Below are 12,779 nucleotides of genomic sequence, written 5' to 3' on the forward strand. Positions count from 1 at the left end.
GTTTAGCCGTTTTTGGCCTATTTTTAGGGTAAATTCATCATTATTTACGTAGGAATCAACTTTTTAAAACATAGTTTTGGTTTAATTCATATTAAATGATAGCAATAACCATTTTTTAAATTTCTAGTACCAGCTGCTAAACGGCTAGAACCGGCTGCAAACGGCTGGGAGCGGCCAAGAGTATGAAGAGTAGATAGGGCTTGTGACATGTCTAGGGATAGGTATTTATGGGTGCTGAGCTCAAAAATACTACTAAAAATAGTGACGGCCAATCCATATGGCAGCTGGGTAACAGCTGCAGCTCAGCTGCAAGCGGCCAAGAGTAGAATGAGTAGATAGGGCTTGTGACATGTCTAGGGGTATGTTTTTATGGGTGCTGAGCTCAAAAATGCTACCAAAAATAGTGGCGGCCCATCCATGTGGCAGCTGGGTAATGGCGGCAGCTCAGCTGGGAGAGGCCAAGAGTAGAATGAGTACATAGGGCATGTGACATGTCCAGGGTTAGGTTTTTATGGGTGCTGAGCTCAAAAATACTACCAAAAATAGTGATGGCCAATCCATGTGGCAGTTGAGTAATAGTTGCTGCTCAGCTGCGAGCGGTCAAGAGTAGAATGAGAAGATGGGGCTTATGACGTGTCTAGGGGTAGGTTTTTATGGGTGCTGAGCTCAAAAATGCTACCAAAAATAGTGGCGGTCCATCCATATGGCAGCTGGGTAACGGCCGCAGCTCAGCTGTAAAAGGCCAAGAGTAGAATGAGTAGATAGGGCTTATGACGTGTCTAGGGGTAGGTTTTTATGGGTGCTGAGCTCAAAAATGGTACCAAAAATAGTGGCGGCCAATACATATGGCAGCTGGGTAACAGCTGCTGCTCAGCTGCGAGCGGTCAAGAGTAGAATGAGAAGATGGGGCTTATGACGTGTCTAGGGGTAGGTTTTTATGGGTGCTGAGCTCAAAAATGCTACCAAAAATAGTGGCGGTCCATCCATATGGCAGCTGGGTAACGGCCGCAGCTCAGCTGTAAAAGGCCAAGAGTAGAATGAGTAGATAGGGCTTGTGACGTGTCTAGGGGTAGGTTTTTATGGGTGCTGAGCTCAAAAATGGTACCAAAAATAGTGGCGGCCAATACATGGCAGCTGGGTAACAGCTGCTGCTCAGCTGCGAGCGGTCAAGAGTAGAATGAGAAGATGGGGCTTATGACGTGTCTAGGGGTAGGTTTTTATGGGTGCTGAGCTCAAAAATGCTACCAAAAATAGTGGCGGTCCATCCATATGGCAGCTGGGTAACGGCCGCAGCTCAGCTGTAAAAGGCCAAGAGTAGAATGAGTAGATAGGGCTTATGACGTGTCTAGGGGTAGGTTTTAATGGGTGCTGAGCTCAAAAATGGTACCAAAAATAGTGGCGGCCAATCTATATGGCATCTGAGCAACAGCTGCAGCTCAGATGGGAGCGGCCAAGAGTAAAATGAGAACATAGGGCTTGTGACGTGTCTTGGGGTAAGTTTTTATGGAACTTAGTTAAAAAATTCTCCCAAAAATAGTGGCGACCCATCCATATGGCAGCTGGGTAACGGCTGCAGCTCAGCTGGGGAAGGCTAAGAGTAGAATGAGTAGATAGGGCTTGTGTTACCCAGCTGCCATATGGATGACCTGCCACTATTATTGGTAGTATTTTTGAGCTCAGCACTCATAAATACCTACCCCTGGACATGTCACAAGCCCTATGTACTCATTCTACTTTCGGCTGCTCCCAGCTGAGCTGCCGCCGTTACCCAGCTGCCACATGGATGGGTCACCACTATTTTTGGTAGCATTTTGAGCTCAGCACTCATAAAAACCTACCCTAAGACACATCACTAGCCCTATCTACTCATTCTACTCTTTGCCGCTCCTAGCTGAGCTGTAGCTGTTACTCAGCTGCCATATATGGATTGGTCACTACTATTTTTAGTAGCATATTTGAGCTCAACACCCATAAAAACCTACCCTGAGACACGTCACAAGCTCTATCTAGTCATTATACTCTTGGTGGCACGCAGCTGAGCTGCAGCTGTTACCCAGCTGCAGTGTGGATGGGTCGCCACTATTTTTGGTACCATTTTTGAGCTCAGCATCCATGAAAACCTACCCCTAGACATGTCACATGCCCTATGTACTCATTCTACTCTTGGCCTCTACCAGCTGAGCTTCGGCCGTTACCCAGCTGCCATATGGATGGGATGCTACTATTTTTGGTACCATTTTTGAGCTCAGCACCCATAAAAACCTACCTCTAGACACGTCACAAGCCCTATCTAATCATTCTACTCTTAACCGCTCGCAGCTGAGCAGCAGCTATTACTTAACTGCCATAGGGATTGGCCGAAACTATTTTTAGAAGCATTTTTTGAGTTTAGCACCCATAAAAACCTAATCCTGGACACGTCACATGCCTCATGTACTCATTCTACTCTTGGCCTATCTCGTCTGAGCTGCGGCCGTTACCCAGCTGAGCTGCGTCCATTATCCAGCTGCCATGTGGATGGGCCTCCACTATTTTTGTTAGCCTTTTTGAGCTCAGCACCCATAAAAACCTACCCCTAGACACGTCACAAGCTCTATCTACTCATTCTACTCCTGGCCGCTCGCAGCTGAGCTGCAGCTGTTACCCAGCTGCCATATGGATTGGCCGTCACTATTTTTAGTAGCATTTTTGAAATCAGCACCCATAGAAACCTACCCCTAGACATGTCACAAGCCCTATCTACCCTTTATACTCTTGGCGGCTCCCAGCCGTTTTCAGCCGGTTATAGCCGTTAGCAGCTGGTACTTAAAATTTTAAAAAATGTTTATTGTTATCATTTAACATGAATTAAACCAGAAATAGGTTTTAAAAAGTTGATTCCTACGTAATTAATGATGAATTTGCCCTAAAAATAGGCAAAAAACGGCTAAACGGCTGAGCTGCCAGCCGCCAGCCGTTACTTTTCCAACTTTTTGTTCGATTTAGGGAAAATAGACATATCAAGGATTACTCATGCAAAATTTCAGATCGAAATTCGAATTCTAAGTGCCATTTGCTCACTGATTACGAGATGGTTGCATTAAAAACCCCCCCCTTTAATTGGCTACATTTCATGTGACATAATTTTTTTGTGCGTCCAACCGGTTTTGTTCCAGTTGAAATTTTAAAAAAAGATAACAACTTCTAATTACACCAACCCCATGAAATGTATTTTCCCCCCACAAGAAACAAGTTTGGGTGAAATAATTTTTTAAGCCACAGGATCCAAATTATCTTATTATTAATTATAACACTATAAATATGAATTATATTATCTTACCATATTTATACATAATAATTATGATTATGTTATTATTATTATTCAGTTATAGTATTATAAGTATTAATTATCATATATAACCTATTACAAATCAATCAATAAATTAAAATACATAACCTATTTTAAATCTATCAATAATAACTCATATTAATTATCATTATCTTTTTATTACTTATTATTTATGATTTTATCATTATTATTCATATAAAATATCCTATTACTAATTGATCAATACTTATTCATATTGTTATAATTTTTTTTTTAAATGTAGTAACTATCACCATTTCTAAATTACTTTATTTGATTATCAATTGAATTACCTAACCTATTACATATCTTTTTAATTTATAAATAATTGCTAGAGATGAATAATAAGAGATATAAGTTTTCCAGAATTTTAATGTAGGGAGTAGATTTGAAATCTGCCCCAAATTTTAAGGATTTTTTATAAAATTCGTTTTTTGTAAAATACTTTATCTAGAAGCGAAAATACATTTTAAGTTAATTAATTTTGACCAATAGGATAGGTGGATTTTAAACTACCTGCGCTCTAATTGGTTGAATGATGTACGACATCCAATCAGAGCGCAGATTTTTTAAATCCACCAATCACAGATGCCAAAATTAATTAACTTAATTTGTATTTCCGCTTTTAGATAAAGAATTATACAAAAACCGAATTTTATAAAAAATCCTTAAAATTTGATGCAGATTTCAAATCTACTCCCTACTTTACAATTCCGGAAAACTTATATCTCTTAATGAATAATAAGTATTCAGATTTATCAGTAATAATCATTAAATATTAATCAGAAAAATAAAAGATAAATCAAAAAAAAATATTACCAAGTAGTAAATATGTGGAATTAATTATCAAAATTATGATGTTCTAACAATTAGTGTTTAATTAATTTTAAAATTGCAAGAAAAAAATAATTATAATTAAAAAGTAATAATTTTTAAATTTCAACTGGAACAAAACCAGTTGGACGCAAAAAAAAATTTACTTCACATAAAATGTAGCCAATTTAATTTGCAAATGAAAAGTATTTCAGAGTTATCTTGATTGGATGACTCCTTCCCCTCAAAAATGGTCTTTAAAACCTCGCGTGCGACAAAATCGCCGAAAATCGCGATTTCGGCGGCAAATAACTGCCAAACTGTCAGTTAGAGGTGAATGATACATAAGTAAAGAAATGTTGAACATTATTTAAGAAGTATCCTAAGTCGTCAAATCGACTCCGTTATCCCCTAAAGGGCCAAAAAACGAAATTTTTTGAAAAATCGTCAAAAATTGCGCCTTTTGCGGTGCATATCAGCCAAACGGTTCGCTTGTGGCGGATAATGCGTAATTGAAGAAATGTCCGCCCCAATAAGTTGTACAAACTTGCTTTTGTATGTCAATCCCAAAAAACAACTCCCTGCATGAGTTTTGGCCAAAAAACCGAAAATCGCTACTTTGGACAGTTGATAACCATTAAATCCAACTTTTAGTCGGCCGCCTGTTAAAAGCTTTCTGGCCAGCCGACAAGCTTTAATGATATATCCCTGGAACCGCCAGGGTATGTAGAATTTTGGTTAAGAAAAACATTTAGACCCTCTCATTGCAATTTTGTTGGATATGGCGTATCTTAAAGACCATAGTCAACCTAAATTCTGAAATGTATGTATAAATCCGTCAAATTTTTAGGATTTACCAACATTTTTCAAATTGACATAAGTTTGTCAATTTTCAACCTTTTTTTCACATTTTAAGTTGCTAAAATTATCTTCATTACCTAAGGTTTTTGTTTTTTGAAAAATTATTAATGAAAAATGGAATTTAAAGCATATTTTTTTTAAATTTTAGATGAAATTTTGATTTTATAAAAAAAATTTGGGCCGGAAATGGCCGGAAACCGGTCAAAAGACCGGATTTTAACCATTTTTTCAACTCTAGGGGTCATATCCAGTGTTGAGGAATTCAGATCAGACCTTAAAGCAAAAATCAATATTGGGGTGTATCCAGGAGGGGGCTTGATTTACAGATACCCCCTAAAAACCGGGAAAAACCGTTTTTTTATAAAAAATCCCGGCCGGTTTTGGCCGGATCCGGCTCAAATTTTGCATAGAGTCATCCTTTGGTATTCCCCACAGTTGATACTTGATCTGGCAAGATCCCAGAAAAGTGTGGTATATCTAGGGGGGGGAGGGTTGTAAACTTTAGTTATCTTGGAGATTATGCATCCCAGCCCTCTCTTAGTATATGAATTTGCTATATCAATGGGTATAGTTACAGACAATTTAAGTATTTGAAAATGTCTTTACATATTTGCCTTGCCAAGTTAACAGCAATTATGGCTTAAACCATTGAGGACTTGATTACTAATCTAAAATACAAAGTAGAACGATGTTTGTCCGTCTTAATCTTTAGATCTCTTACCGCTGAAGCGATAGGTCTCGACTCTTCAGAGAATATAGCTGCTACTGGTCTTGTGGGAGGGGGTATAGTCCCCCACCCCCACAAAATCACTGCAATTTTTGCATTTCTTGTAAACAAAAAAAAAATAATGGGGATGCTGAACTCCATATAAGTATTTGATAATGTCTTTCTGCTAAGTTAATTGCAATTATTATTAGGTGTACCAGTACCTGCACCACAAGAACCAGATAAAGATGAAACAACAGTCATTAAACCAGCGGGTGGCGAAGAAAAACCCAAAGGAATATTACTTTTGTTTTTTAAAACGTAATATTACTTCGGTCCAATTTTTTTGATTAAAAAATTGTTATGTCCGTAGAGCACATTTGGTAGATTTTGGAAGTTTGCAATTATATTCAAGCAATAATAAGTTTGGGTCATGTGAAGGAAACGAAGTTGTGGGAATCGTCATATTTTCACAGTAGCTTTTCTCCTATTTTTATCTTTCAAAAGCTGTTGTGAAAATACGACGAAACCCGCGACATCGTTTCCTTCACACGACCCATAAGCTTTTATGTCTTAAAGCACTTAATTTTTGGGTCAATTCTGAATATAATTTCTAGGAAAATTAAAGTAAAATATGATTAGCTGCCGGGAGAGCTGAGTTTCTGGCAAGATTACGTCAAAAGAAGTAAGTGCCGTTTGTTTTAATAGTTAAGAAGAGGATGAGGGGGGAGGGAGGTGGGGTCAAGTTAAATTCGTAATTTCACCCCAAAAATTTCGTTTAAAATGACATTGTATCACCGTTTATTTACACTTACTAAAACCGCTAACCTGCGTTTGGGAAAGACATATTTTGGCTTTCTCGTATAAGAATTGAGAAAATGTTATACAAGTATCAAGTTTTCATTAAGAAAATTTTTTTGTAGGTATTTTTTTCACTCATTGGCACACTTTCTCTTCTTTAAAATCAAAGTTAAGCAAAACAGCCTTAAAACATATTAATCAATCATTCGAACTTTTTTGTTGTGCCATAGGAATTTTATTTTTGCATTAATATAACGGCTACTTAACTACTTCAGTACTTTTATACTGTCTAATTTAAGCTAATCCGACATGTCGCTCATTCTTAATATATTCCTTTACACATCCCATTGTTTGTTGTCTAATCCCTATGGACAAGAACACCTTACAATAACAACCTGAATGTATGCTGTATTTAGATTGGCACCGGTCGGGAGTGGAGCTCAGGGGAGCAGCGAGGAGTCGTCGGTCAACAAACCACTTTCAAGGTAACGATGGGAGAGACGGGGGGGGGGGGGCAATTGAATTTGTAAGCTTTTCTATGATTAGGGTCCGAAACGGACAGCTTTTTAAATTAATTTTGGCATGTCAGAATTGTCCTATCGATTTCAAATTTTGCATGGTGATTCCTTTAGTAGTTAGGTACGATTTAGAAAGCGTAGAAACTCTATAATCATTACCAAAATGTCCGCACGTACATTTTAGACATGTTGATTTTTTTTACTTTTTTAACAAATTTTTATGTGAACTAATCATCTGATTGATCTGATTTTTGGTATATTGATTCCCGGGACAACAAGTATAATGTAATGAGCGAAGCAACTCTAATCAAGTCCTAAAAATGTAAGTATGTCCATAAAAATTATCCTGAATCAAGCAGTTTTTTTCAACAAATTTACTTACAATTTTGCTTTGACCCTTATACATTTATATTATGATTATTCAGTTCTGACACTATACAAGTGTTAATTTCCGTTTGTCCTAACGTTTCAGTGCTTCGCTTTTATGGATGTTGTCATCCTTGTTATATTACTACGTACCTAAGAGGTTTAGTGAGTAACAAAATGTTAAAGTTGTTTACATTTCAAATCAAGATATCAAGGAAAACCTATAGTCGTCGTCTGGGCCTATGAGGTTTTAAGAGGCAAAAATTGTAAACAAAATATCTTTATTAATACTTAAACAACCTGTATCATACAATCAATTTAATACCATTAGATACTTAGGGTTACTTAAATGATCACTTCTTGGTTATTTAGAGCGGATATGTTGGCCCGCCTATTAGCAAAGAAGAAAGAAGCACAGCTGAACCCTACAGGTGTAGTATTTTGTGCTGTGTCAAGCTGCTAATCTTTGAAATAATTTTAATTTATTATATAATATATATCGCATCGTATTATAGACAGTTTTCCGCAGATATTGAAGATTAAAGATTATAACCAGTTTTGTTAACTGATAGTAATTTCACGAGTTTCATTTTGATATTTAGGGAAAATTGTCTGTTATACGGTGCAATGCTATATAGTACATGATTTTTAAGTATGGCTGAGAACCGGTTCTTATCCAACGTATATTAATCGTATTTTGACTAAATTGAACTTGTTATAGGCTGTTCTGGGGATGTTTCTGATGGAAAATCTACCAGTGGAGTTTCACATAACAATGATGACATGGAGCAGTTAAACAGGTTTGTATTTTATACCATGGAAGGAGGAGGTGCATTAGGGTTGTAAGTAGGGAGGTTTGTAGGATTTCACCTATCGAGTAGCTTCAACAATGCGTTTTGCTATAATCAAATATTGTTATCCTTAACAAAATGTTTCTAAGAGACAACCTAACTCTTTTGCCTAAAATTTTTACTTGTCCGACATTAAGTTAAATCAACCCTCAGGAATACACAATAATGAAGTATCTTTTTATTTTGTTCCATGAAAAGAATATCTTTTTTGCTCAATGACGTTCTAATTGCTCGCCATAAATGAATAATAGAATATACGTGGATGTATTATAAGGGAAAAAAATTGTCAATTTAGATTGCTAACTAGGAACTTATTTATTGGTCAGTTAGTTCATCCAGTAGGAGTGGTTAGGGGTATTTTAGCCCGCTGCGAGTCTCACTTTGTTAGAGAATATGAAAACCTGGTGTAACATCCAATTGATAATAAATCCATTTTCCACATTGATTAATATTGTGTTTAGATTGATGGAAGCTGCTCGGATGCCCCACGCAATCTCACAGGACAGGCAGAAAGGTGTCAAGGGTCGAGAATTTCAAGCTTCAGCCAATATTGTTAGGTAAAGATTTAAGTGTAAGAATAGAGGTGGCATGAGCTATATTAACTCTTTTCACGGGGTCGGGACCTTGAGCCAACTTTCCATTGGGTTTTTGAATATCAGCCAATAGCGTCGGAAATATAGACACAGCCGAGTCACTCTAAAGAACAGAAAGTAATTTGCTTACAGATGAAAAATGTCTTCAGTACTTGGGGCAGGTTGTTTATAACACATTTATCTTTTTACATTAGTTAGGTCGTAAGAAGGGTAAGTGGTTGACAAAGGATAACCGTTTAAAACAGTGCATGTTAGGTGTTTTTGGGTAAAGAAGCAAAAATGCAGGCGGAAAAATCCTTCAGGTTTCCTTTAACTCTCCGCGGAAACCTGTCTATATTACGATGCGAAAAGTAACTATTCCATAGATAAAAAAACTTATATTTTAGGTTAACCCTGAAAGAGGATATGGGCGTATTTGAGTATCACTGCAAGTTTGATCCTGTTATTGACAGCATCAAGGAAAGAAAACACCTTATCAGACAGCTCGTACCAACAATAGGTAAACTTGCATGGAAAGATCTCCTAAATTGCATGCTATCACATAAAAAAAATGTACCTCGTGTATTCCTTATGTTAGTTGAAGTCATTGTTGTTCTTTTAACGACATAATTGACAATTCTAAAATAAGGATTTATTTTACCGTCTAAAATAAATTGATGGGAGCTTGTTATTTCTACATTGCGCATGGAAAACAGAAAGGGTGGGTACATTGCGCTGTTCATTAAACTATCAGCCATTTTCTTATCCTTTTAAATCCCTGCACGGATACAATGACAATAATATTGCAATGTTATAACTTAATTCAGGTGAAACAAGAACTTTTGATGGAACCACCCTGTGTCTGCCTAAACTTCTGGAGACTGCACTTGTTGTTTTGGACGCAACATGTACTTCAGGTTAGGGGTTAATTCTTTAGGGGTTGTAACTATGTATTTTTCACATATCTTATGTATGTTATTAGAAATGGCCGATACTAATATTTATCATCGGTTTACTTACAGCAATGCTACTATTGCATATATTTTAATACTACCGGAATTCTTGGCTGATTTTAACTTTTAGTTAAGCTTAGCATATGACCTGGCTCTTATTCTGTTATCTTAGTAATAGATTATTATTATTTACAAAGTAAATACTATAGTAGAAAGTCACAATGTAGCAAGGTTTTTTTTTGTCAGTAACTTTAGTTTCGATAACTTCTGAAGCGATTGAGTTTTATGCATGTTTCTGAAAGGGCCATGGGTGGTTCAAGGCTATCTATTTAATTTTCATATCTAAGGTTGGTTTTAGACTATTTTCCTACTTTGCTTACTACATAGACAGTAGACTCCTAGATGCTAGGAGCTCAACCGCTAATACTTGAGATTGCAATGACAAAAGGATAAATACTTGAAGGTGAATCAGTGGGAATAACACTAAAGCTGGTGAAGAGGCGGAGCTTGGCCAACAGCTTGCAACTGTTCAACGTTCTTTTCGGAAAGATCTTTGAAATTCTGAAGGTATTTTAATATTTTTTATAAGTGATTATTTTAAGCAGTGAAGCTACTCTAAAATGAAATATGTCTGTGTTTTAGCGCTAAGTGGTGATTTTCTTGGCTGCTATTCAAAATAGAAAACAGATATTTTTTTAAGTTTCGTATGATCATGTCTATAATAAAGGTATTAAATGTACAGGTATAAATGTAAAATCCTGACTAATACCTAGCCCAAGTAGTGGAGACCCTTGGGACTCGGTCTAATTGTATTACTTGATTTTAAATTGTGTGTATGTACATCTATAAGTATTAGGGCTTCGCTTCGCTACTTATGAATGTTGTCATACTTGCTTTTGATAATCGAAAATTAGATTAAAAAATACGATAACTTAAAAATTACAATTTTATGGTTTGCATAATATATTAAAATTAAGTTATTATCAAATAAATTTCAGATGGTAGAGATCAAAAGAAACTACTATGACCCAACAGGTTAGATATTTATTGCATCGATTATGGTCAGCTTTCCGCGAACATGAAAATTTAAAGATTAAACTAGTTTTAATTGCATCGGAGGCCCGAGCTTACAAAATTGGTACATAAAACCTATTTTTAAAGGTTTCGTGATTTTCTTATGGGTTTTGTTTATTATCTTTTTTTGTTTTGAGAACTTAACGTCCGCTTTATAGCTTACTTTTTAATAATTCTATGATTTTAAGCTTCGCTACTTATGGATGTTGTAATCCTTGTTTATTTGTTATAGCTAAGATGATGGTACCCCAGCACAAGTTGGAAATCTGGCCAGGATATGTCAATAGGAATAAATAATTGCAACATTTTGTATTAAAGCAACAATCCGCATGGCTATCCTCAGGGATCTAAATGGATAAGACAATGGCAGATAAATTGATGTACATCCCCAACAATATGACTCAAATTATCTATTCTTTAGTTTACAGTTGGGGGTTGGGCACTCAGCTTTATTAACCAACCAATAAAACTTCAATAAAAGTTTTTCTCGTATTCATTCGAATCCGGTGTCTAGCATCGTATTATATCCAGCTTTCTACAAATATAAAAATGTACAATCATAAGATTAAAACCAGTTTTTTTAGCCGGTGCCTTTGGCACTTCGGGGCTAAAAAAACTAGTTTTAATCTTATAATTGTACATTCTATATCCGCGGAAAGCCGTTTATAATACGATGCGAGAAATAACTAATAAAAATTTGTTAATTCAACGAATAAGAGAGCGTTATTATATGACTTGTACCAATGTTTCCTTCCCTCCCTTGGTTATCCCAAATCCTTTAAATTACAAAATGTTACAAGTGTATCCTCACAGAGTGCACGAGACAGACGGCGGCTTGATGCTCATCTGTGATACCCGCAGCAAGGTGCTCAGGTTGGTGCTAATATAAAATAGTTATAAACTCGTGTCATAGTAATTCACACCCAAACAATTACGACGTCAATCGTAACATATATTAAAATATTAGAATATGAGACTAAGATATTGGTAAGAAAATGTATTAAAATCACGAAACCTTTCTAGTAGAAAATAAGTTATTTGTACCTACTTCGAACGCTAAAATTAAAGGTTATTTAAGAAATGACAATTATTTTAATTTCTTTTAATTGGGATGAAGTAAATGGAGGTCGAATTTAACAGTTTTCTTATCTTCCCCCATAAAGTTTTATGCTACTTTATATTGTCTTTAAGTTTTCTTTGAATAAAAGGATATTATTTAATTTTAAATAGCATCTTGCAGTATACGTGGTTGTTATTGACATTTTAATACCTAGCTTTGTTCACATCTATAATTTTTACTGGGTTTTGCCTGTTCTTCAGCCAATTAACTTGAATGTCATAATTAAAGTTAAATAATAGAGGGGGTATGGGCTATATGTGATTCTACCCACAGGGCGGGGACCTTATCCCGATTTTGTATTGGGTCTTTGGATTCAGCTAATAGCGTCGGAAATAAAAACAAAGCGTCCCTACAAAAGGGACTCTGCCACGTGGGACAGGTTGTTGTCTGGATCATACATTTCTACTTAAATATTTATTATGCTATAGACGTTAGTATTGCAGCGATACTCATGCATAACTGACAAACATCTCACAAACCTGCTTTGCATTACTTTTGTGCTATAATGATCTTAACATTTGGTAGGAATGAATCGGCTTACGAGATAATCAAGGATGTGCAGAAGAAAGGTGGCAAAGTTCATGAAATTGAGAAAGCTTTGATTGGATCGGTAGGCTTTTATTTCTTATCAGTAATTCAACAGTTCAAGCTAGGGTTGGCAATCCGTATAATTTTTGGGTCGGATTTGGATTCTTACAAAAATCCGACCAAAAATTAGCGGATTAATCCGTGGATTGCGGATTCTTATTTTTTTTGCTGATTTTCGGATTGTAGATTGCTGATTCTGGCAATATTTTT

At 36.1% G+C, this 12,779-nt stretch overlaps 1 protein-coding gene across 2 annotated transcripts in view; it reads left to right on the forward strand.

Moving 5' to 3' along the window:
- Nucleotides 1-12,779, forward strand: part of LOC145314518 (piwi-like protein Ago3) — a 366,650-nt gene that overhangs the window by 329,346 nt on the left and 24,525 nt on the right. The window contains exons 4-16 of one of the 2 annotated variants that reach the window (XM_080154451.1): nt 5,939-6,020; nt 6,367-6,411; nt 6,944-7,012; nt 7,784-7,842; nt 8,133-8,211; nt 8,724-8,819; nt 9,242-9,354; nt 9,662-9,751; nt 10,251-10,354; nt 10,786-10,822; nt 11,094-11,149; nt 11,676-11,734; nt 12,507-12,591. In XM_080154451.1, the coding sequence (XP_080010577.1) occupies nt 5,939-6,020; nt 6,367-6,411; nt 6,944-7,012; nt 7,784-7,842; nt 8,133-8,211; nt 8,724-8,819; nt 9,242-9,354; nt 9,662-9,751; nt 10,251-10,354; nt 10,786-10,822; nt 11,094-11,149; nt 11,676-11,734; nt 12,507-12,591 (974 nt within the window). Of the gene's footprint in view, nt 1-5,938; nt 6,021-6,366; nt 6,412-6,943; nt 7,013-7,783; nt 7,843-8,132; nt 8,212-8,723; nt 8,820-9,241; nt 9,355-9,661; nt 9,752-10,250; nt 10,355-10,785; nt 10,823-11,093; nt 11,150-11,670; nt 11,735-12,506; nt 12,592-12,779 lie in introns of both variants that reach the window. The other variant, XM_080154453.1, reaches the window with a different exon arrangement.

Source organism: Acartia tonsa, chromosome 3 (genome assembly GCF_053477335.1).
Source record: "Acartia tonsa isolate MP-2025a chromosome 3, ASM5347733v1, whole genome shotgun sequence".
Lineage (NCBI taxonomy): Eukaryota > Metazoa > Arthropoda > Copepoda > Calanoida > Acartiidae > Acartia > Acartia tonsa.